General features: G+C 37.7%; 1 protein-coding gene across 7 annotated transcripts in view; it reads left to right on the top strand.

The window, feature by feature from the left end:
• Positions 1-23,380, top strand: part of Rasal2 (RAS protein activator like 2) — a 254,957-nt gene extending 231,577 nt beyond the window's left edge. For 2 of the 7 annotated variants that reach the window (XM_042674317.1, XM_042674313.1), the window contains exons 12-19: positions 1,144-1,345; positions 3,552-3,751; positions 4,697-5,558; positions 11,405-11,539; positions 14,869-15,071; positions 16,072-16,159; positions 17,898-17,928; positions 21,197-23,380. In XM_042674317.1, the coding sequence (XP_042530251.1) occupies positions 1,144-1,345; positions 3,552-3,751; positions 4,697-5,558; positions 11,405-11,539; positions 14,869-15,071; positions 16,072-16,159; positions 17,898-17,928; positions 21,197-21,339 (1,864 nt within the window). In that variant the 3' untranslated portion in view covers positions 21,340-23,380. The remainder of the gene's footprint in view (positions 1-1,143; positions 1,346-3,551; positions 3,752-4,696; positions 5,559-11,404; positions 11,540-14,868; positions 15,072-16,071; positions 16,160-17,897; positions 17,929-21,196) is intronic. The other 5 variants (XM_042674319.1, XM_042674316.1, XM_042674318.1 and 2 more) reach the window with 3 other exon arrangements.
• The last annotated feature ends 1,790 nt before the right edge of the window (positions 23,381-25,170 follow it).

Here is a 25,170-nt window from a genome sequence, read left to right as displayed (position 1 = left end):
AATTCCCACTGGCAGAATTGATCACAGATGTACTTTCTGTTAGCAATATACGGAAGAAAAAAATGGAACTTCAAAGAAGCCAACAGTTAACTTGTGTAGTGTGTTTTCTTAGAAGAACCACTATTTTAACTTTGTATGCAATATATATAACCCAAAAATTGAGCTAATTGTAATAAAAATTATTTTTAGTCTATCTTGGAACAGATTTTATAGATTTAAATTAAGCTCTGGAGATGGTAGGATCTAGATAGACCAAGAAATTCTTCTCTAGTAGAAATAAAGGGCATGAGCAAAGGCTTGAAGAAGAAAATAAAGAGTACAGTACCTTTATCCAAGGTTTGCATTCAAGGTCAACTTACCTATGTTCAACTGTGATCCAGAACTCTTAAGTGAAATATTTCAGAAATTAACAATTCACTAGTTTAAAATTGCATGTCATTCTGAGTAGTATGATGACATCTCACACTATCTAGCGCAGTCCCATCCAAAATGGGTATCATTCCTTTATCCGTATATATGCTACTGACCCTCTAGTAGGTTGTTGATGAAGATCTATCAAGATATCACAGTGCTTATGTTCAAGTAATCCTTATTTTAGCCCCAAAACATAGGAGCAATGATACTGACAATTTAGATGTGCCAAAGAAAAGAGCTCCCTTTAAAATAATGACACTTTATCATAGGTATGTATATATAGAAAAAAAAAGGTTCTATACTACTCACAATTTCAAATTTCCATTAGAGGTTTTGGAATATACACCATAGTTAAAGGGGAAACTGTTGTATAATATATTTGGGAAATTTTGAAGAAGCTAAAAAAATTGTAGTTTGTGTTGATGAGCATTTAGTAGATAACAAAGGCTATCTTAGAGAAAGCTTTAAATACCAGAAAAACATGATCCTTGGCTTTACTATACATAGAAGAGAAAGCTATTTAAAGCTTTACAATCTTTATCAAAGAAATATTAAAAAAATAGGTTTTAGCAGTTAGAACTTAGGGATATACAAAAGTCATAATTATCTGTACAAAATTTAAAAAATTATAACTCAGTATAAAAATTTTTTCATGGATATAGAATCAGTTTTAAATGATACCTCTTTCCTGGAATATCTTCCTTCTCATTTTCTCACCTCTTACTTCAGGTTTGGTAACAAAGAGGAATACATGGCATTCATGAATGATTTTTTAGAACATGAATGGAGTGGAATGAAGCGCTTCCTTTTGGAGATCTCTAATCCAGATACCATCTCAAACACTCCAGGCTTTGACGGTTATATTGATCTTGGCCGTGAGCTTTCAGTTTTGCATTCCTTACTGTGGGAAGTAGTTTCCCAACTGGACAAGGTAAAGTAGACTGGGAGAATGATAGAAAATGGGAGATAGATAATTTTATTGAAACAATTCTGGAGGGCATCTACAAGTAAAAGAACTTACCCTCTCTAATAATTGGAAGCAGCCATTTGTCCTAAATATCTGAAAAGTAAATGGTTATCATTTCTGAGCAAATTAGATTATCAGCAACCAAGAAATTCTAGAAAGCTATGACATCATTAATACATTTTGTATAATTACCTGAATTAATGTATGTTTCTACAGATTTATGTAGCATGTGTGTATATGAAAAGTTATCTGGAAAACTAACATCAAACTTATTTTTCAAGTAATTTGTAACAAAATCACAGATTTAGAAAGTATTGTTTATCATGTTTAAGTAACTTTATATATGGAAAAAAATTACTATGCAAAGCAGAAAGGTTGATATAATTATTAGTGCTAAGAATCATATGAAATCTGGAAGTTCTAATGTTTTCTTTATCTACAGATATGAAATAAGAATACAGAAATCGGTTATCTTATTTTCAGATTCTAAATAAGTAGTTTTATATATCAAATTAATAAGCAAATGGAAAAACATGCCAATTATTTTTCCCCTCTGGTATTTCACAGAGTTGTTAGTAGGTATGTTAGTTTAGTAGTATGTTAGAATAGCTTTTTAAAGTGATTTTTGTGTTATAAAGATTTTTTCCCCCATTTTTCTCTTATCAAGCTGTACTAGTTGCTTGAAGAGTAACAAAACCTATATTAAAACTTTGATGAAAAGAGCATAAACGACGGTATATTCACTGATACTTTATTTATAAAACAATAAACCACTCCTGATTTTTCAAGAACCTGATATTCACCCTTAGAAATAGTGACTAGATTTTAAAATCTAGTTTTTATTTTAACTATGTTAAAAGTAAGATCCCTTCAGCTGGGCATTAGTGGCTCGTTCCTATAATCCTAGCTACTCAGAAGGCTAAGATCTGAGGATAGTGGATTGAAGCCAGTCCAGGCAGAAAAGTCCATGAAATGTTTATCTCATTAACTACTCAGAAAAATCCAGAAGTGGTACTGTGGCTCAAACGGTAGAGCACTAGCCTTGAGCACAAAGAGGCTCAGGGGTAGCACCTGTGCCCTGAGTTCAAGCCCCAGGACCAGCAAAAAAATAAATTCATTTGAATCAGGAATCAGTATTGTTGAACACATAAAGGTATTCTTCAGATGTCATTTGTACTCCTTTGGGTAGAATACAAGAGTCTATGTAAGTCAACATACTTTCCTAACACACATAAGTCCTTGGGTTCAAATCCCTTGTACTATCAAAAAAAAAAGTCTGTTGATTTTTTTTTATTTGAGAAGCTAATGAAGACCCAAAGGCAACCATGTAAAACTGCCTAATAGTTGAGGGGGGTCTCATAATACTTCATGAGGCTAAGAATTACCTAAAGACAAATACGAAATGGATAAAGCAAATATTTTAACAAATTATTCTTTATCGGACAACTATAACTTCATATAGTTATCTTGTTAAATAGATTCGTTCAGGGTAACAAGTTTTGCTGTATAAACATTTTTTTAACTCTGTTTGGTCCTGAAAACCAGGAATATATCAGTATTACTTATAGAAAGAGATTACCTGATTGTGTCGCTGAAAAAAATTACAAAGACACAGTAAACAAATTAGGGTTTCCAAGACTGAATAGGATAGCAAATGGCATTATCATCTAACTGTGTGCCCTACAGTGCTCTGGAACCCTTCCTGTATGTTGGCATGCGTTTCTTTTCTCATATCATCTGTTTTTGCTTTGGAAGTTTCATCATACTCGCCAATCCTCTGGTCTTGAAGGTCCTTTTGGTTATAAAATGTTTAGTACCTCCTCTTCCCTGCTCCATTAAAGTCTTCTAGCCACCCAAAGATTTAGCTTGCTTTGCATGCCTATTTTAGTTGGAATGGCAATAGTTTGGTTATTTTGAGCATGTCTTTTAAGTTTTATTTGCATAACCCTAATTTCTGTTTCCTTTCTTTCCTCAATGTCTGCTGCACGCTGTTCGCCTCCTTCATTCATCTCGACGCCATGGTTCTGCTGCTCCATAACAATGCATTATGAACCTGCCACTCCCATATGCAAATACCTATCCTTCCCTCCAACCTACACCCCTCCATCAATGGCCATCATTGTCCCAAAAACAATCTGTCATGGATATCACAATGCTATTATCCAATTAGGGTGAAAATTCCTTCCTACAGGCAACTGTGGCAAAATTGGGGCCTCTTCCTCGTGTACTTGCTGATATTACCAAATCCCTGACCAATCCCACACCAATACAGCAGCAACTGAGACGCTTCACTGAGCATAACTCCAGTCCAAATGTTAGTGGAAGCCTCTCTTCTGGATTGCAGAAAATCTTTGAAGACCCCACAGATAGGTATGAAAGAAAAGGTTTGAACTATTGTCTCAGAAAGAGATATGGTTTAGATTTGGGGAAAATCTGTTCAATTTTTGAAACTTAAAGTTATGAGCAATTGAAAAAATCACGTGAAATAAATCTCAATTGTCATAATCCATACAATCTATTTCCTAGGAGGATGGAGTTACATTCAGTAAATGTATACAAAAATCTGTGTCATGGTTGAAGAATGATTAAGGGCTTTTATGATATTAATGTGTTCATATGGTATAGCACTCAAAACTGAACAGTGCCTCAGTTAAAACCACTTTATAACTGGCTGTGTCAGTTAGATAGGTAGATACAATTTTGATGCTTAGATTTTGTGTTCTGGATTGGGAAGATTTGTGCTTTAACAAAGATCCTTTGGTTATCAACTTAGAACTTCTCCTCTTAAAGGTTTAGGAAAGGCATATTATGAGTTAGAATATCTTGGGAGAGTTTGAAACCAAGTAGGGGACTATTGGAATTCTAGTAAAAAGTTAAGACAGTGATAAGGGGGTATTGCAGTGTTACTTGCTAACCTTTAGAAGAAAACTAAAAATGGTAGATTTTATTCTAAGAATAATAGTGATAAAAATCTATGTTTCTGGGCTGGGAAGGTGGCTCAGTAGTAGAGCGCTTGCCTTGCATGCATGAGGCCCTGGGTTCAATTCCTCAGCACCACATAAGAAAAAAGAAAAAAGCCGGAAGTGGCGCTGTGGCTCAAGTGGTAGAGCGCTAGTCTTGAGCTGAAGAGCTTAGGGACAGCGCCCAGGCCCAGAGTTTAGGCCCCACAACCGCCCCCCCCCCCCAAAAAAAATGTATGTTTCTAAAGAAATTTGAATTGTGAAACTTCAAAAGAGTTCATATGCCCAAAGTAAAGAGTTTTAACTATAATGAATTTACTCCAAGAATAATTAAGGGTCCTTTTGTTTTCCACAGTGATTTGCATAAACTAAAATCTCCAAGCCAGGACAATACAGATAGCTATTTCCGAGGAAAAACATTATTACTAGTTCAACAGGCATCCTCCCAAAGCATGACTTATTCGGAAAAGGATGAAAAAGAAAATAGCCTTCCTAATGGTCGAAGCATCTCCCTCATGGACCTCCAGGACACTCATGCCGCTCAGGTGGAGCATGCATCTGTTATGCTTGATGTGCCTATGCGCCTGACAGGAAGCCAGCTTTCCATTACTCAGGTGGCCAGCATCAAACAACTGCGGGAAACCCAGAGCACACCTCAGAGTGCACCCCAAGTGAGAAGACCCCTACATCCAGCCTTGAGCCAGCCAGGAAGTCTCCAGCCCTTGTCATTCCAGAACCCTGTCTATCACCTCAGTAACCCAATTCCAACAATGCCAAAGGCCTCTGTAGATTCTAGTTTGGAGAATCTAAGCACTGCCAGTTCTAGAAGCCAAAGTAACAGTGAAGACTTCAAACTCAGTGGACCCAGCAATAGCAGCATGGAAGATTTCACCAAACGTAGCACTCAGAGTGAAGACTTCTCCAGGCGGCACACTGTACCGGATAGACACATACCTCTTGCTCTGCCACGACAAAATAGTACTGGGCAACCCCAAATCCGAAAAATGGACCAGGCTGGGTTAGGTGCTCGAGCCAAAGCCCCTCCATCCCTGCCACACAGTGCTTCCTTACGTAGCACCGGGAGCATGTCAGTGGCTTCTGCAGCCCTGGCTACTGAACCTGTGCAGAATGGGAGTCGGTCTCGGCAACAGTCCTCTTCCTCCAGAGAGAGCCCTGTTCCCAAAGTGAGAGCAATCCAGAGACAACAGACACAGCAGGTGGGATGAGTGTGAGAGGCTGGCTTCTACTTAGCTCCACTACTTCCTTGCTGCTTTATGTACACATTACTGTTCCCCATTTTACCCTCCAATTCTCTGTGGAGAAACAAGTTCACTGTGTCTTTTTCTGAAAATGGCTAGACAAAGAAGCAACACCTATATAGGGAAGGGAAAGAAAGAGGTAAAAAGGTAGAAGCACATGTGATTGACAAGTATCCTGAATGTTTGTGTATCCCTTCTATTGCTGGGTACATGCACAAGCCCAGCTAGTGTCAAACCAATCTTAATTTATGATTTTCAGACTTTTTCGTATTTGCCAAGAATTTAATCAGTCTTTCATTTGTTATTGCACCAGTACATATTTTACCTTCTTATATGAACCTAATACCTTTAGGGCTCTGAGTATGAAAGAGAGAGAGAGAGATTTTTAAAAAAATGCTCTTCCTAAAAAGTTTGTATTAATTGGCTGGGAATGTGGCTCAATGGTAGAGTGCTTGCCTAGCATGCATGAAGCCTTGGGTTTGATTCCTCAGTATCACATAAACAGAAAAAGCCAGAAGTGGCGCTGTAGCTCATGGTAGAGTGCTAGCCTTGAGCACTGAGACAGAGCCCAGGCCCTGAGTTCAAGCCCCAGGACTGGCAAAAAAAAAAAAGGAGAAAAAGGAAAAGTCCTGAGTTCAAACCCTAGTACTGAAAGATAAATAATTTTTAAAAGTTTGTCTTGAATTTTTAAACCTATTTATACTTTATAAGTGCTCTAAGGAGTTTTGTGATTAAAGGAATTCTATAATAAATCATTTTATACTAAAAATAATGGACAAGGATACTGCAATAAAATTCCTGCATATCTCTCTTTAATATGTGTGCATTTTTACAAGTAGTAACTTACTAATTTGACAGCTTCTGCTTTTATACTACTATGATCAGAATCCTTTGCTCTTACATTAATAGTTGCTATAAAAATGGAACATATGCAGAATGTTTAGGAATAAAGGAAAAGGATAAAAAGCTGATTCTGAGAGCATTCCTAGGCAGAACTTCTTACTTGGTCATTCTTTCCTGGGAAATAACCTTATGCCTTCAGTCTTACATTTTTCACTTTTATTTTTGTTATGCTGCCCCAATTTTCATCAATTCTTCTGATTTAATAGACATTTTTACTTAAAATCAGGAAATACATAAATAGTATACACTTTTTTATCTTTTGAGATAAGTTCTTACTATACAGCTCTGGCTGGCTTTGAACTTGTGATCCTCTTGCCTCTACCTTCTGAGTGCTAGGATTATGTGTATCTTTTATGTATAAACATATACTTACATATAAGTGTATATGTGTAGAGATTTTTTTTGTTAGTAGGCTATCGGTCATTGACACTTTATTATATTTTTGTTTCTACACGTACCTCTTTGCTAACCTTTGATTAATATCAACTATTTTCAGAGTTAAAATTTTATTGGAAGAAGAAAGGAAAGATAAGTAGTTTTAGAGATAAAATACAGTATGAAAGCAAATATCTATCTGAGGGCTTAAGTCAGAAGGAAGATACTGAGAATGAGACAGGAAGTAAAGAAGAACATTTAGGTTGGCAGGGATGAAACAGAGTGGAGGCCTTCCTACTTTTCAGAAATTGACTTGATCTGAAAAGAACAAGAAGGTTATTTTTTTTCCTCCTACTGTACTTGTCCATTCTCCTGTATTATGAAGACATCAATTACCAGGGCTCAGGACTCTGATCGATTGTTTATAAATGTTACAAATTAAATAGTTTTTTGAGTGCTCATCTGGAACCAGTTGTCACTTGAAGGGAAAATAAAACACCAATTACACAAGCCGAGAACATATGTTTCTATGAATGAATATGAAGCTTCCTACATGGATGAGAGCTGGGAAATAGATACCATCTCCAAAATCCAATTTAAAAATTAATTTTTCTGCCACAATCATTAATGAGTTAGGGAATAAATATGTCTATAAATAGACACAAAGATACAGCTATTTAGTGGGGCAGAGCCACAGTGAGATCTCCTAGCACAGATTTAATATCTGTCTGTATTTATAACTGATACCATCATAATAGTTGAAGTGTAGATTAGTATAGTTTGATTGCTCAGGTTTCTGTTTTTTCTTACTCATTTGAGCTTTTTCTTCCTTTTCTTTCTGTTTATTTGTTTTCTTTCATGAAGCCTCTAAAGTTCTATAGAATCAGCACATTTTAAGACCACTCCTTTACATACTTTAATTGAAATTTTATTGTTCTCTGGCCAAAAGTAGATTTCTTTATGAAGATTGTTCTGTAGGCATCTGTAATCTGTGGCTTTGTCCGTGGAAATTCCATTTGTATCTTAACACAAAGGAGTGGTCTTTGTATTTTTTTTATTTTTATTTTTTATTTTTTGTCTGTCATGGGGCTTGAACCTCTGGGCTTGGGCACTATCCCTACGCTCTTCAGCTCTAGGCACATGCTCTACCACTTGAGCCACAGCAGCACTTCTGGTTTTCTAGTGGTTTACTGGAGATAAAGACTCACGGACTTTCCTGCCTGGGCTGGCTTTGAACCATGATCCTCAGATCTCAGCCTCCTGAGTAGCTAGGATTACAGGCATGAGCCATCAGCACCCAGAAAATATATGAGTTGTTTCTGAACATTAGAAATTCAGATTTGGAAAGGTCTTGTAGAATAATACTGCATCATTTGCAAAGAAATGGAAGGACCTAAAAAAAAAAAAAAAACAGATTGTCAGGCCCAGAGAGATAAAGAATACATGTTTTCTCTCATATGTAGAAGCTAAAATTAATGTATAAAGTAAACACCTCAGAATTGTATGTAAGAATATGCAAGTATATTTATGGGAGAATTCAAATGGAGTAACTCATTAGAAATACTAACAGTCCACCGAAATAACCATGAAACAGGGAGAGGGATAGACAAATGAAGGGAGGAAGGAGGGTGAGAATGCAGTTGTAAAATTCAATGCATGGCCTACAAAATTAAGAAAATTGAGCAGGATGGGTTGGGAGAAACGGGGTAGAATCATGAAAGGAGTAACATTAGTCAAGATGCATTGTAATCATAAACTGCTTTTTTGAATGGCAACTCCTTTGTACAACTACTTCAACATAATAAAAATACAACCTTAAAAATAACAAAGTAAGCATTTGACAAGCCACCAGTATGATGGTGCAGTTTTCACATTTGGATTTATTGAACCCTCTTCTGAAAAAACTCCTCAAGAACTCGTAGCATCCATGACTAATTTAATCAGCCTCTGATACCCGAAGTGTTATGCATGCATTAGAACCTACTATTTCAAGCTATGAAGTAACTGAAACTAACAAGTCTTGTTTATACCTTGTGAATATTAGCCCTACTGGTCTGTGCTCTGTTGCCCCAGCATATTACTATTGTACTATCAGTGAAAATGCTGTGTCAGGCCCTTTTACATTACTGTTCCCAGGGAAACCCTTTGCAGCTTTATTTCAAAAGGAACTATCCTGATAGAAATTCTTTGCTTTTTTATCCTCTGTTTTCTATAATTATCCTTTTGAAAGCCAAAGGATATAAATTCTCTTCCAAAGGCTGTAGTTAAGCAAAATGGAATCCAAACCACTTACCATCCTCTTTCCTCAATTTCTTTCAGTAGAAACTGGAGATAATTTTTTGGAGATAATTTTTCCTATGTATCCAGCTTTTAAAGGAGATGGAATACTCATTGAAGAAAAGGCTTTGCTGCTTTCAAAGGACTAGCAGAGAGGCAGTCTTTAATGATAAATTCTACCTTAGTCATGGATTTTAAAAAGAACCCAGATATAGTAAATATTTTGTTGTATTTTTTGGTGCACTGTAGTAATCACATTCAAAACTATTGAAATAATAATCTAATTGGGAAATAAGGCTAGCACATGTAAAACCAAAAGAAAAAAATATACAGCCTCCTGGATACCCAGGAGGCTGATATCTGTGAACTGTGGTTTAAAGCTAGCCTGGGAAAGAAAATCTTGTGAGACTCTTCATCTCCAATTAATTACCAAAAAAAAAAGCCAGAAACAGTGCTGTGGCACAAGTGGCAGAGTGCCAACCTTGAGCAAAAAGCTAAGGGACAGCTCCCAGGCCTAAGTTCTGGCGCCAGTACTGGCACACAAATACATACATATATATGGATTTTTTTTATTGTGAAAATACTGTACAGAGGGGTTACAATTACATGGGCAAGATAATGAGTACATTTCTTTTTTTGTTGTTGTTTGTTTTTTTTTTAATTTTTATTTATTTTTTATTGTAAAAATACTGTACAGAGGGGTTACAATTAGATGGGCAAGATAATGAGTACATTTCTTATAAAGCATTGTAGCCTCCTCCTTTGTTTCCCCTTCCCATCCCTTCCCATCCTCCCACCCCGTCCCCCCCACCCAGTCCTCCCCACCCCCCCCCCCACCAAAGTTGTAAAGTTTGTTTTCAACATAATGACTTGTACATCTCACTGTTGCAATTTGTTTTTTTCCTGCCTCTCCACAAATTATACTGACATCAAATACAGTGAAAGGAGGGGTTATACCGTGGGGGAGGGACATACAAAGCAACAAAGAAATCATCTTATATATATGGATTTTTTTCAAAAGTAAAAGTTGCCTCTGTTTTCTTTCAGCCTAGCATAGTACCTACTTGTGATTTATCTCTCTAGTCTTTTGAAGGCTTTATCATGAGTTGAAAGAAGTAAAGATTGTTTTGAATTTTTTTGTTAAATTTTATCTTATTTTGTTAAATTTTGTTATCTTATTTTGACTCCCTACTGTGTTCCAGGCAGAGTGCTCAAGATATATTAGGAAATGACTAAGAATAACATTCAGACAGTAAAACATATATACACTTGAAATGCCAGTTCCCCTTGTACAGCTTCTCATAATTCATTGGATAATATTAGTTCTCATGAAGATGTGGCAACTAGCAAAATCAACCAGTGAAATAAACCAAACCTTGTTTTTGCATCTTCTCACTCAGTAGTTAACTCTAAGTTGCTTTGGCTGCTGTTCTTTATTTTAATTTGCATTGTTATTATAAAGGTGATGTGCAGAGGAGTGATAGTTACATATGTCATGTAACGAGCACATTTCTTTTTGGAAAGCATCACCCCTGCCCTTGGGAACATTTCTTTTTTGGACAGTGTCACCCTTCCCCTCGCTCTCTCAGCTTCATGCCAGGACTCTTGACATTCTGTATATCTATATTAGAAAGGGGCAATTTATCTTGCTATTCTAATAGGCCTTGCACTACCCAGGATCCATCATTTTAATTCTATATTCACCAAGAAACTTTCTTGACTAAGCATGGATTTGTGAGTGGTCTTCATTAAGAAGTCAGTGTTCTGTAAAAACCATTTGTCCTACTCTTTCTCTGAATGGTTACTATAAAAACTAAATATCAGCTATTCTAATACTTAAGTGGTCACACATTATGGGTTTGTTTAGCATTAATTTGTTCATTTGGTTCATGATTATCTCTGGGTTCAATGGACACTTTCTCATCTGTACAATCAACCACCAAGTTACTATTTTTTCTTTCATTCTGTCATCATCTTATTTCAATAGATAAGTTGGCACCTAAAAGCATTTACAACACTGAGAAATTTAAAAATTTTTAAGCCCTTAGCTTTCCTTAGTAGGGAAAATACTAGTTCTCTTAGATATGTATGTATTGATGTAGCCTGACATTGATAAAATATTACTTACAACTGAAAGCATTTTTAGGAAACAGATATCATAGTTACATCTTCTTAGAATGGCTGTGCTTATGAAGCATAATGAATGAGTGACCTGCTTTGGGAAATGCTAACAATTGTTTCTGACATAGGTTCAGTCACCTGTGGACTCTGCCACAATGTCCCCAGTAGAAAGGACAGCAGCCTGGGTTCTGAACAACGGACAATATGAAGAGGATGTGGAAGAATCTGAGCAAAATCCAGATGAAGCTAAGCATGCTGAGAAGGTAGAATTTAGTCTTTTTATTGACGCACTGCCCTCACAACTGACAAACCACTAAAAGGGTATCAAGCCAAGAACACAATCTGCCCTGCCTCATTTCTACCTCTACTGTACTTTTTACGCTGCCTGTCATGTCTATGTCTAATGAGTCAGTAGTATTTCTATATGATCATATATGGAAAATGCCCATCATACTACAGGGGGAGTATAACATAACTTTATACATATTAGCTTAAATCTTGATTTCATTCATATCTAGTCATTTTAAGTAAATAATTGGTACTTATATAAATCATTTGTTTATGGGTAAATACTTAATATTTCTATATATCAATTATTTATAATCAACCAGGTCAAAATTTCCTTAGGATAACATATTTGTATGTCTTGATAACAGTTTGCTTAGGATTTTGGTGGTTTTATTGTTTGGTTTTTGCTGTTTTGGTTTGTTTCTTGTTTGACCTTGGTAGGGGGGCAGGGGCCACAGCTGGCCCAGCCTGGGCTTGAACTCAGGGTCTGGGCACTGTCCCTAAGCTTTTTTTTTTTTTTCAACCAAGGCTAGAATTCTACCACTTGAGCCACAGCTCCCCATCTCTTTGGTAGTTTATTGGATATAAGAGTCTCATGGACTTTCCTGCCTAAGCTGAATTTCAACTGTGACCCTTAGATCACAGCCTCCAGCACCCAGCTGTTTGCCTTTTATAAGTAAAAACGTATATCTCTATAGATAATTCTTCAAGAGGGTTTTTTGTTTTAGTTTCATTTAGATTTGGGTTTTGGTACTGGAGCTTGAACTCAGTGCCTTTACTCACTAGGCAAGCACTCTGATACTTAAGCCATGTCCCTGTCCTTGCTTATAGTTTTTTAGTTAGAGTCTTGTGTTTTTGCCCCAGCCAATTGTGACTATGCTGTTCCTACCTGTGTCTCCCAAGGATTTACAGTTATGAGCCACTGTTCCAGTTTTTGTTTTGGTTTTTGAGACTAGGCTCTTTATGTAACTTGGTCTTGGCCCGAGCTCTCAATCCTTCAACATTAGGTTCCTGAGTTGAGGGTATTGTTTTGTTTCTAGTTTGTTTATTTTTAATCCAAGCTCAAAGACATAAATGGCGCATATTTTCTCTCATATAAAGACTCTAGTTCTAAAATACAAACAAAATAAAAATAAAATGATAAAATGTTTGTATATATACATATGCCTGTATATATACATAATACCCAAGCATATTATATACACAAACAAACTGACTAAAGATGGAATCCAAAGGTGTAACTCCCTTAAACAACTAATGTACTGTTTATAAAAATGAATTCCAGGAAATGGAAATATGTTTGTGGGGGGGAGGGTAACGAAGGGGGGACCATCAATGGAGTAATAAAGCCTGAGTGAATGCAAACACTGTAGCCCACATACATTACGTAAAAAATAAACTACATAATTTGAGAGTAAGAATGATGGGGGAAATAGGGGAGAAGGAGGGAAGAGGTGACATTGACAAGAAGCATTGTACTCATAACATGACCTGTGAAATTGTAATCCCTTTGTGCAACTACTTAATAATAATTAAAAGAAAAAAGAGAAATTGACACTTTATGAGTACAATGCATCTTGATCAGTGTCATTCCTTCCAGTAGGTTTCCCCCAAATTTAATTACTTTGAATAAAACAGATTAAATATGCTTCCTTCAGAAATTATATTACATGTTATTCACCTCTTAATTGAAATTATGGAGCAATATTTACCTGATTCTAGTGAAAATGTGTAAGAGTTTCCCTGATTGTGATTCTTTGTAGGTAGAGCCTTTGGTAGGCAACTAGGTTTACGTGCGGTCATATGGTCATACATAATGGGGTTAATGTTCTTAGAAGAGGAGGAGATGCCAGAAATGTCCCTCTATTGCTCACTCTTGTTGCCATGTGAGGACAAGTAAGAAGTTAAGCTTGGAGAAAGCTAACCAAGAGCCCTGCGATCAGTCTTCTAAGTCCCACAACTGTGAGAAGATAAATAAATGCCTTTTAACTAAAAGAAAAGAAGGGAGGAGGGGAAAGAAAGGGAAGGAAGGAAGGGAGGGAGGAAGGGGGAAGAGAGAGGAGAAGAGAAGAGAGGACAGGAGAGGAGAGAAGAGGAGAAGAGAAGAAAGAAGAGGAGAGGAGAGAAGACGAGACGAGACGAGGAAGGGAAGAAAGGGAGGAAGCAAGCAAGCTAGCTGGACATGGAAAACAAGGTTTATCAATTACCTTGATGTCACATATAGCATTGGTACATTTAATTGAGAACAAGACAATTAACTTCTTATTAATATAATCCTAAACTTTTTACTCTAGTGCTTCAGAACTGCCATAAAAACTCATCTTGCACTTTCTAGGTTAACAAGTATAATTTATAACTATGATATTGGTAAACAATAACTAGTAGTTTATGAATTGAATGAGATAATACTGTATTTTACAAAGTGCCATACAGAATTATTGTTATCAACTAATGAATGTAACTTATGCTTCTCACCTTACCTAGAAAATTTTACATGCCATTGTAACACCCCATCCACAGTAACCTCAGTAAAAGGGCCACACAACCAATTACTGACCAATTGAATTACTGAGTTTTTATAAGGCTTCTCAGTGAGAATACACACATATAGTATAGCAAGTATAGAATATTGAGCAGATGAGCTATGTCCTGCAAATTAACCGAGAAGTAGCATTAATCAGCACTAAAAAAAATATGGACCTTTGCTTAATGCTTATGGCCTGAATATGTTACTCGTTGTAGTTACAGAACAGTAATAGCCTACTTTCCCATGAGATTCGATTACTGATTTAGTGGCTTAGCAATACAGAAACGTTGCTTGTTCTCGGAAGGACTTATTCTACTAGAAGGAAAGAATGGCAGTCTGGTGAGCCAAGATATGTCAGGAATCCCACAGTACAGGTGATCATGCATAAATTTCTTCTCGTAGACAGCTGGCTTTTCACTCAAGTCATTTATCAGACTTCTAAGTGCTTGATCTTTTTTTATTTTTTTCCTTCCATGACACAATCTGACACTATCACAGATTGGATGTGGCTTGCAGCAACTGATAATTTAATGTAGAGAGAAGTATATAAATCTGTAGAATTGGAATGCCAAGTTAAGATTTTAAAATGTGACTTTAGAAGGAGGCCAAAGCTTCATTAACATTTATGCCAGTTGATAATTTTAAATAACACAAGCAACAGCACAGAAATGGTGGCTCAGACTGGATCCAGCTGCATTGCTTTTTGTCAAGTAAATCACCAATTTTAAAATGAATGTAATTCTTCCTGTCATTTGTGCTTCTTTTCCTTTGTTGTAGTATGAACAAGAAATTAGTAAACTGAAGGAACGCCTGAGGGTATCCAGTCGACGGCTGGAGGAATATGAGCGCCGGTTGCTTGTACAAGAACAGCAGATGCAGAAGCTGCTACTGGAATACAAGGCCAGGCTAGAGGACAGTGAAGAGAGGCTGCGCAGGCAACAGGAAGAGAAGGACAGCCAGATGAAAAGCATTATCAGCAGGTTAGAGGACCACCTTGTAGCAGGGGTCTCCCTCTCCTTGTCATGGGAAGATGATCAAACATTCTGAACGGAATGGGCACAAAAGCCATCTTCACTCATACATACTCCGTAGATTCACTACAGGTGTGAAGACCCTCTCTTCAACCATCCTAAAAAATGAGACCTAGTATACTTCCTATTTTTCTTTACCCAGAACAATTAGAAAAAAGGAAGAAGCTCTAGAAGCTCTCCTTTGAAGTTTTAGAAAGAGAACTAAGTTTAAAAGTTCTAAGAATCCATATCCAAGGCTCAGTTTTTTCAAAACAAGTCCAAAAACACTGAAAGGAATCTCACCAGATATATTTAGGAACAACAGAGAATGATTCCAAACAAGGGAGAATAAGGGTGATGTCAGGTTTACTATTTATATAGCATTCACTGTGGGCCAAGCCCTTTTCTAAGCACTTGATCTCAACCTTTGAGACAGGCATCATTATCATTCTTATTTTACAGACCAAAAAACAACAAAATGAAATAGATTCATCAATTCTCTTGTCCATCATCACATAGTAGTGCATTAGGATTGGAGCCCTTGCAACCAGGCCCCAAAGTTTATACTAATGTAACAGAAGATAGAAATAGTGTGTTATTTTAGTAGAGGCAATTGTCCATAATACTGAAAGAGATAGGACAGTGGATACCATATAACTTGACATTGAGGAGAGGATGGGGAGGATGGTTTGGGGGGTTTTGGTGGTTGGTTTAATAGTTTACTGAGAGAAGGATCTCATAGGGAGGGAGGAAATGATCATTGGAATACTGCTCCAAAGAACATTAAATTCATGGAACCCAGTAACAGTTATAGAAATCAACCTTCAATGTTTTTCTCCGAGGTGGGATAAAGGAAAGATAGTTCACTGGGAAAGAGTAGAAATCTTGAATTATGAGTTTTAAGTTTCTTGTTCTCCACATATCCTAACCCTGTCTTTGAAAATGTTGATATACTCCTACCACACTCCAGGCTAATGGCTGTGGAAGAGGAATTGAAGAAGGATCATGCAGAAATGCAAGCAGTTATTGATGCAAAACAGAAAATCATTGATGCACAGGTAAGCAAGCACTAGATCTAGTAAAATCATCATAATGGTTACTTTCTGAGTTTCCATCTTTGCAAATGGCAAGACAGGCACTAGAAACTGAGACTGCAAGGTTTTTATATTATCTTTTTTACAAATGAGCTTCTACATGGTATCTGTTATTTTTCTTTCTTTTACTGACAATTCTGTTAACCTAGCAGAGTAGTAGCATATTTAGTACAGTTGTTTGACAAGTGCATGATAGAGCTTACGTCTTTCCTTATGGAAAGGAGAACAGTCTCTAAGGGGATAACTGAGACGTGCACTGCATGTGTCTGGCTTGTGACCTCCACTGACCATTGCCTGGCTGTACTGATCATGGTCTTGTCAGTCACGTTCACTGCCATCAACTTGTAACCCCAGACAGAAGAGGAATTTCAGGGGAAAGAATGCTATAGAAGATACCTTTCCTTGTTATTCTTTTCGGTCAGGGTTTGGCATTGCTGCTTGGAATGTGCTTGGCCACCCTTCTTTGTTGATGCTGTGCTTAGAGAGCCTCCTCAGATAAAACTTGGTAAGGAAAGGGTGATGAAATCAGAACCTGGACCTCTGTTTATGAGTGCTTACACCGGTGTCACCAGTGAGGTGATGGCTGCCCAGGAGGCAGTAGCTGCTTCTCACACCTTTTCCTTTACCAACTCAAAATAGTGTTTTATTTCCTAAAGTGAAAAAAATAGCAGAAGGCAAGTGTAGTTACAACAGTGACTTACCTAACCACTGGATGTATCATGTCTCTGAACACAACTACCTAGTTGGCATTTCTCACCCTTAAGTCGTGAAATAAAAGATAGAGCAAGGACCTGACAAACGGTTTCCTTCTTTCCCTACACATCAGTCAGTAGTCAGTATTTGTTGGAGTCCCCAGTATTCTTAAGCATGCATGTAACAATCTAGTTGACTTAAAGGATCAATGTTGGATGGAGTTATTTTTCAACAGAATTGGAAATCAGGCTGAGAATATAGCCATGAGGAAAATGATGCATGGGTCTGGTATTCATGCAAGATCACTAGACTTGGAAGCTCTTGCATCAGCACAGTTCCCAAAGCATTTTGAACTCTATAGATTCTTGTACTTGGTTCTTTAAACACACACACACACACACACACACACACACACGAAACCTTTCTAGGTGTCCCCAGGATGATTGAGTGAGTGAAGGGTAACAGAGACAAGGCCATCTTGCTCTACCATAGATAAATGATTATCCTATATGCCTTGGTACCCATGACAGAAAAGAAATCTGAAATGAATACAGTTGCTTTCTGTGTGTTAGAGTTAAATCTAGTACTGTGACTTTTCAAAATAGTAACACTGGGTGCCTATGAATGGTTTTCATCTCTTAGCAGCCCTGTGTTCCCAGAAAAAAGGCTCCCACCCACCTGGAGTATGTTTGTGCTGCCAGGCACAGACCTACATCAGCCTAAGCTAGAACTGCAAATAGGTATGCACTCCAGGGTTGAGTGGCAGAACCACCAGTCCTGGACCTTGTAGTTCCTATATAGGAACCCTAATGATGGTATTGGAGGGCAGTTTTTCAAATACAAGATCAGGGAATGAGCCATCTTTTACCTCCAAGCATAAGAGAGACAGTGACTCCCAGGATCTCTCCATGTAACTCAAATGGAGGACAGAAAAGGGTTTCCTCCTATCAGAAGCAAAGAGCTGCCTAGTTATTATCGCAAGTGATATCTCCACTGTGTTAAATTACAGGTCATAAATGGAAATGAAATTATTCAAACAGGCAAGTAAACCCTGTCCGTTCTCTAGCTGAGCAGTTCCCAGCCCTGGCCTAGTACACTTGCCTCCTACACATTCCAGCTCCTGCCACTCCCCTTATTGAAATCCTTCCTGTCAGGCATGAATTAGATTGCTTGTCGTCAGTCCACACAGAATCAAAAAATGTCAGAGAGCAACTTTTGCCAGTCAAACAACGTTCAGAGTAACTTTGAAAAAATAATAGTAATCGGTGCCTTTTGAGTTACGAAGTTGATAAAATAGAGCAAACTACAAAGGGAGTTTCTCTACCTGGAAGATTAAATTAGATTTTTTTTTTATGGATGCTTGATTTGAGGGGGATTAAATCCTGGAAAATCCTAATTTCCTTAAGTCTTGGGTCTTACAACTTACATAAATATTGAAGTATCTTTTCTTGTTAATCATTTCAAGAAGTTACCAGTTTTACTAGTATAATTTTTCACTTATTGTACAAATAATGTTCAAAACCAAATATATATAATTTAAATTTAAAGATTACTAGTTACTCTGTTTAGAAGTCATTCCTAACTATGAAGAAAAGCATAATATTTGACACCTACTTATTTCCTGATAACCACCTACCTCTTTTTTTATAATTTTTTATTATAAAGATACTGTACAGAGGGGTTACAGTTACATTAGTAATGAGTAGATTTCCTATCAGACATTGCTACCCCCTCCTTTGTTTTTCCCCTGCCATCCACCTATTATCATTTAAAAGATCTATCTGGGTTCACACCTATAATCCTAGCTATTTGGGAAGATAAGATCAGGAATATTGCATTTCCAGGCCAGCCCAAGCCAAAAAGTCTATGAGTCTCCTTGTCTGTTGAGGGAAGCTGAACATAGTGGCAGGCATCAGTCTTCCCAGTCACAACAAAAAGCCTAAAGTAGGTGGGTTGCAATGTATGTGAATCAAGACCCTATCCTAATAATAACCAATGATAACTTCCACATATATACATACATGTAGAAGTGTGGCTCAGAAGTAGAGTACCAGCCTAGCACAAGCAAGGCCCTAAGTTCAAATCCCAGTACTATCACCAAAAAAAAAAAAAAAATCTATACTTGTTTTCAAGTTGTAGTATGACAGTCATGAGCAAAAAAGCCAAATGATATCACAGGGCCCTGAGTTCAAGTCTTAGTACTGACACAAAAAATAGATGTAATAGTAATAATGAAATACCTTAAATAAAAAGGACTGGAGGCATGGTTCAAGTGGTAGAATGCCCTGCCTAGTACAGGCTCTGAATTAAAACCCAAGTTCAAAAAAAAAAAAAAATGGAGGTTAGTTAATGAGGCTGGTTTTGTGTATTTTACCACATGAATTTTCCAGGGAAAGGACTTTTTTTTTTTAAAGGAATAATAGGAAATGGGAGATGGTTTTTGCTTGTTGTTTTTTTTGTTTTGTTTTTGTCAGTCATGGGACTAGAACTCTGGGCCTGGGCACTGTCTGAGCTCTTCAGCTCAAGGTGAGCATTCTACCACTTGAGCCACAGCACCACTTCCAGTTTCCTCACAGACTTTCCTGCCCAGGCTGGCTTTCGAACCACAACCCTCAGATCTCAGCCTCCTGAGTAGCTAGGATTATAGTCATGAGCCACCAGTGGCCAGCTTTTTTCGTACTTTTGAAACTGTAACCATCAGCCCTGCTTCAATATAGATACCCTCCCAACCCAGTGAAGTCAAAGGGAAACATTACTTGATGCTATGGTTTACCCTGATTTTTCTCTAGGGTAGTGGTCATCACTCTGCTCAGCCCTGACAACGTGTCTCAGTGGAGCAGAGCTATATTCATTGCCTTGTGTAGCTTCTGCTTTAACAGCAAGGAACAGCATCAACCCCTATCCCTCCCACCCCCTCTGCCTTTCCCACGACTAACCTTATCATGTTTTTGCCTGGAAGGAAACTCACAGGTAGAAAAGCTTCTTTTTTACTTTAGGGTTATTTATCATAGGGTATTTTCAGTTTCATGAACATAGGTAAAGAATGTTTTTCTCTATGCAAACTTATTTTCTGTTAAATGTTGGCTTCATGGGCTGTGCACTGGTAGCTCATGCCTATTGTCTTAGCTACTCAGGAGGCCGAGATCTGAGGATCACATTTCCAAGGCAGCTTGGGCAAGAAAGTCTGTGAGTCTCTTAATTCCAATTAACCACACAAAAGCCAGAAGGAGAGCTGTGGCTTGCGTGGTAGAGCTCCATTCTTGAGCAAAACTGCTAAGGAACAACTCAAGGCCCTGATTACCAACATTCATACCCCCCTCCCCCCCACACACACACACGGCTTCATGTTGGAAAATTTCTGAAATAATTTACCTAGCTCCTAAAGCCAAGATAAAGATTTCTCCTAGGCTCTATGGAACTGGTAATAATTTTGGTCTTTCCTTTAAATTACTTTGTTTTTTTGCCCTTTTTCCACTGGGAAAGAGGAAGGAATGCACATGCACATGCACAAATCTGTGTCTGTGTGTATGTGCACACACAACAACCCCTAGTTCCAAAAGCATTCTAAAGCATTTTTTTCAAAGACTCAAATGTCAAAATGAAAATATTTTCCTTATCAGACAGCTTTCCTGGAGTAACTCTGAGCTGGAATGGGTCTAGGAGCCTGTGTTCTGTTTGTTCTCATGTGTTATGTTTATAGCATCCTTTTGGCCACACCTCCCTCCCATATTCAAATAACTCCTTGGTCTGAGCTTCTGGCTGTTCTTATCTCCTCTTGCTCTTGCATCCTCACCTGGTTGGTGATTTTAAACGGCCACCATGTATTGTTTTTAATGTTGAGCACAATGTGACTGTTATGCCCTCCTTTGAGGATAAGAATCCATAGATCACATGCACTCTCTTCTGTGAAATGAAACCTCTGGTGCTTCTTTCTTTGCCACCTAAGTTCCATGCTTTTAATACAGAGGGGGGAAAAGCACTTCATATAATAGGCAGCATGACACCTCTGTTGTAAAGTCTGAAGTAACACTGGTGTCATTTTCTTTTACAAGATAGCCTAATATCCCAAGAGATTATTGATAACAATTCCTACTGTGCCAAAAGGAAACAAGAGAAAAAATAAAAGGGAAGAGAGAAAGCTGAACCTAACCTAACCAGTGTGCAGAAAGAGGCAGAGACGTTCCATTTGTTTGGGAAGCACCATGCATACTACTGTGTGAGAGAAAATACTGGGTTAGTCATCCAATAAAGAAAGGATGTCATTTCCTGTGAACAGCCTGAATAAAGCCATAATTGGTGTGTTTGTAGGAAAAGCGGATCGTGTCCCTGGATTCCGCCAACACGAGACTGATGAGTGCGCTGACCCAAGTGAAGGAGCGGTACAGCATGCAGGTCCGCAATGGTATCTCCCCCACCAACCCCACCAAGCTTTCCATCACGGAGAATGGTGAATTCAAAAACAGCAGCTGCTGACAGGCTTGAATACAGACTGTGGAAGGAGACAGAAGGAAACTGACCCACGCTCCTAGTCCCATCCCTTCACCCAGTCCCTCCAGGTTTACAGAATGTTGCTACTTCAAAATGGCAATGTAGTGAGAAACTCTTAAATGAAGAAAGGAACCTGTCTTTCAGGGCATAAAGCGAAGACTTCCAAGGTCGATGCTTTCCCCCGCGTCTCTATGTACATAGGGAACTTAGTTCTGGGCCATGTACAGAAAATATCACTGTAATATACCAAAAGGAAGTTAATAATGTAGATTACCTTTTTAATTATTACTATTTTTATTATTGTTTTCCTCTTGTTGAAAGCACTGCAGTTGTTAGTGGAGGAAATGTAGGAACTATGTGTGAGTGAGAGGTGAACCTGTTGGTTCAGTAGGTAGAGACCAAGTATCTATGTGATAGAAGAAGCACATAGAGTGCAATAGGACATGAGTTGTTTCAGGGATTCATCCACCAGTTTAAAAGCCCTCTCTAGTCCCCTCGTCCTTTAGGAAACCATGCAAACCGAGATCCACTTAACAACAATAATTTATCCACTGATCAGTCTAGACTGATTCTGATCAGACAGCTAATCTGACTTGGAGATTTACTGTTTTATAGGACACAGATAAAACTGGACTTTGGGAGTGATCTCTATTGAACTCCTGTCAATATGTTTATTTCTTCTGTCTACAGCAGATGGGAATTTTCTGTTTTAGATATGAGCTTTTTTATTTTTACTCCTATTGTAATAAAGGGTATTCTTTTTCCTCTTTCAAGTTGATACAGTATAAACATTTATGTGTCTACAAACCATCTTCATCTTCGTGTGTCCACTGTCCTTTCCTCCCCCTGGTGGGAGTCTTCTGTACCAACAGGGTTTCTTCTCCCCTGGAGAAGTTATTCAGATACGCTGTTTATAAGCCATCTGAAATCAACACCCTTTCTTCCACACAGAAAAGGGCTAACCACAACATAGCAGGAATCTCTGAATATTTCCTACTAAATTTTTTGAAAGTATGATATTGTTTGGGATAAAAATTATATCCGTTTTTACTAGCAAATGTATGGGCAGGGTAATTTTGTCACTGTCTTTAACTTTTGAATTTCTGCTTCTTCCTCTTCCTCTTCAGTAAGAGTTGGAAAGAAAATCCAAAACTGAAGCATCAGGCTGTCACATTCCAATTGCTATTCTCACACTCTTAGGTTTGGCAATATTGACCTAGTTTAAATATTTGTTATCCATGGCTTTTAAGGAACAAACAAGTCATGAGAAAGGCGGTCCCTTTTCTTTCCAGAGGTGTGAAATGTCATCTGGCATGCAACCTTGTGTATGGAAAGTAACCTGTTAAACACAAATATATACAAATATATACATTTACACATATGTACATATTATTGCACAAATAAGAAATGTTCATGCTTTCTGTGTTGCCTCATATACAGACACACTGTTAAAAGGGTCTTGAATCTCTTTTAGCAAGATCTGAGCAGTTTTATAATGAGAAAGCAACAGTGTTTCTCAAATTAAATCAATATTTATTTTAAATTACAGTTTTTTATAAAGGAAAAGAAGGGGAGGGGGGAAGACCTGAAGGAGCCATATATATGGAGTGAGTATTTCTACATAACCAAGTATTTATAAGGAAACAGAAGAACATGAATAGTACCTTCTTTTGTGTAAAGCCCAGGCAGACACCTCTTTACCAAGGCAGACACCTCTACCAGCCTTCCTCTTTACCAAGTCCCAGGCTTATATTCCAACTCTTTAAGCTCTGCTCTCTCTCAGGGGGTCTTTGTGTTTGTTACATTTCACCAACCTCCCCATAACATCCCCTACAACATTTTAAAATAGTTTTTAAAGACCAATTTATGCTAGATAGAGTTCTAAAGTAAGAGCTTCTGTTAGAACTAAAGACTTCATGCCTAGGCATTTTAGCATTTGAGTATTTTCTTGACCCTTAATAATTTCTTACCTCATCCTTATATGGTCAGAATCACTTAATAGAACAAAAAAAGATCACTAATTCTGAAGTAATAGTTTGTATTGAGGGAGTATATGAATAGATGTGTTCTTGTTTGTGGCTTACTTTCAGCTCTAGCAGTGTTTAATTCACTCTTCAAAAATTCTTCAGTTGACCAGGCACCAGTGGCTCACGCATATAATCCTAGCTACCCAGGAGGCTGAGATCTGAGATCGAGGTTCGAAGCTAGCTAGCATGGAGAGGAAAATCCATGAGACTCTTACCTTCAGTGAACCACCAAAAAGCTGGAAGTGGAGCTGTGGCTCGAGTGGTAGAGCAAAAAAGGCTGAGGAACAGCACCCAGGCCCTGAGTTCAAGCCCCAGTACCAAAAAAAATTTTTTAATAAAAAAATTAAAAATAAAAACCAGTTGAGCCACAGAAAACCTGGTGAGAGAATCACCCTTAACTACATAAAATAGTGTCTTTTGAGGTTGTTGATTGCAAAAAACTGATTAAAAAATTATATTGGCAGCTTGGACAAGATGGAAGAAAATCAAGTATGCTTTGATGAATGCAGTATATTTCGTTTGCATTGTGGGAATCTCTTTAGATGCCAGTCTATGCTGGAAGATTAAATCCCCAAAACATTTGAACTGATATTGAGGCTCTGTACCACCAGGTTTTCTTGCACAAAGAGCAAACAGGTAAAATAATAATAAAGTTAGATGAAAGTTCAAAGTTGTTCCCTCCTTTCAAAGTTTAGATTTTCTTTTGAGATTACTCCTATTCAAACTGTTAAGTAGGTGTACAAAGAAGCTGCCACTTTAACAGTTTATAAATATAATATTTCTTGATCATCACCTCAAATTCTTTACTGAGTATTTCCTTAGATAATGGTGCAATCGAATTAATCTTGAGAAATTTTAAGTAAGAAAAAGGCAGAAACAAGTGATAATTGTATGAAGGTGGTGTATAATGACTTTTTTTCAGCCCAAGCAAACTTTTTTGGACTACATGGTTGAAGAGAAGCTAATAGATTAAGATAATGGTAGTTTATACTCTCTGTTTCTCTCAATATACCATCATACGGTAAGGTGAGGAAAGAGCTAGAGTGAATGAAATTTGTCATTCTGGTTATATACTTATATCTGGGTGGTAACTAGACTTTCCTACCAACAAGAACAATATTAGTATGATTCAGGAAAAGAGCTACATTGCTGAAGCAATAAACTATCCAAGCCAAAGCCAAAAAACCTGTATCTCCACCAAGCCATCATTATCCCTTGAGTCTGTGCAGTAAAAGCCATAACAGATGGGCACTTACAACTGAGTAACTGTAACAAGCACTGTCCATACATTGCCACCAAGATAGTGATTCAGTACATCTTTACCTTGCTAAAGACAATGTGGCAAAATTGGGTAATCATGTGCTATACTTTTGCTTTTTTCATTTGGTATCAAGTTGGTCAGAATTAGCTTTCATACTGGTCTGCTTCTACCTTTCTCTGTGGTGGAATTATTAAAGAAGTAGTCAGATTTTCTGTTAACTGCTGTAAGCATTTGACTTTAGAAGTAAAACATTTCAGATCTTGCTGTGGGTAGGTACAGCCAGGTCCTAGAGACCCTGGACTTTTACTATGCCCTCAGAGGCACGCCAGATTGGGAGCAGAGTTCTTATTTGGAAATCCCAGAGGAAGACCACTGCCAAACAAGCAAGTTTGCAATGTTGCTGAGAAGGCTAGTTAAGGACTGAGATGAGGGGGCAGCCCTTCTCAGAATGGCCCCAGTCTCATCAGTCCTGCTCCATTGGGTCTAGGCCTACATTAGATAGATTG

The sequence above is a fragment of the Dipodomys spectabilis genome, unplaced genomic scaffold (assembly GCF_019054845.1).
Source record: "Dipodomys spectabilis isolate Male_0828 unplaced genomic scaffold, ASM1905484v1 ptg000019l, whole genome shotgun sequence".
Lineage (NCBI taxonomy): Eukaryota > Metazoa > Chordata > Mammalia > Rodentia > Heteromyidae > Dipodomys > Dipodomys spectabilis.
Note: the sequence above shows the minus strand (reverse complement) of the source record. Positions and strands in the feature narration are given on the sequence as shown.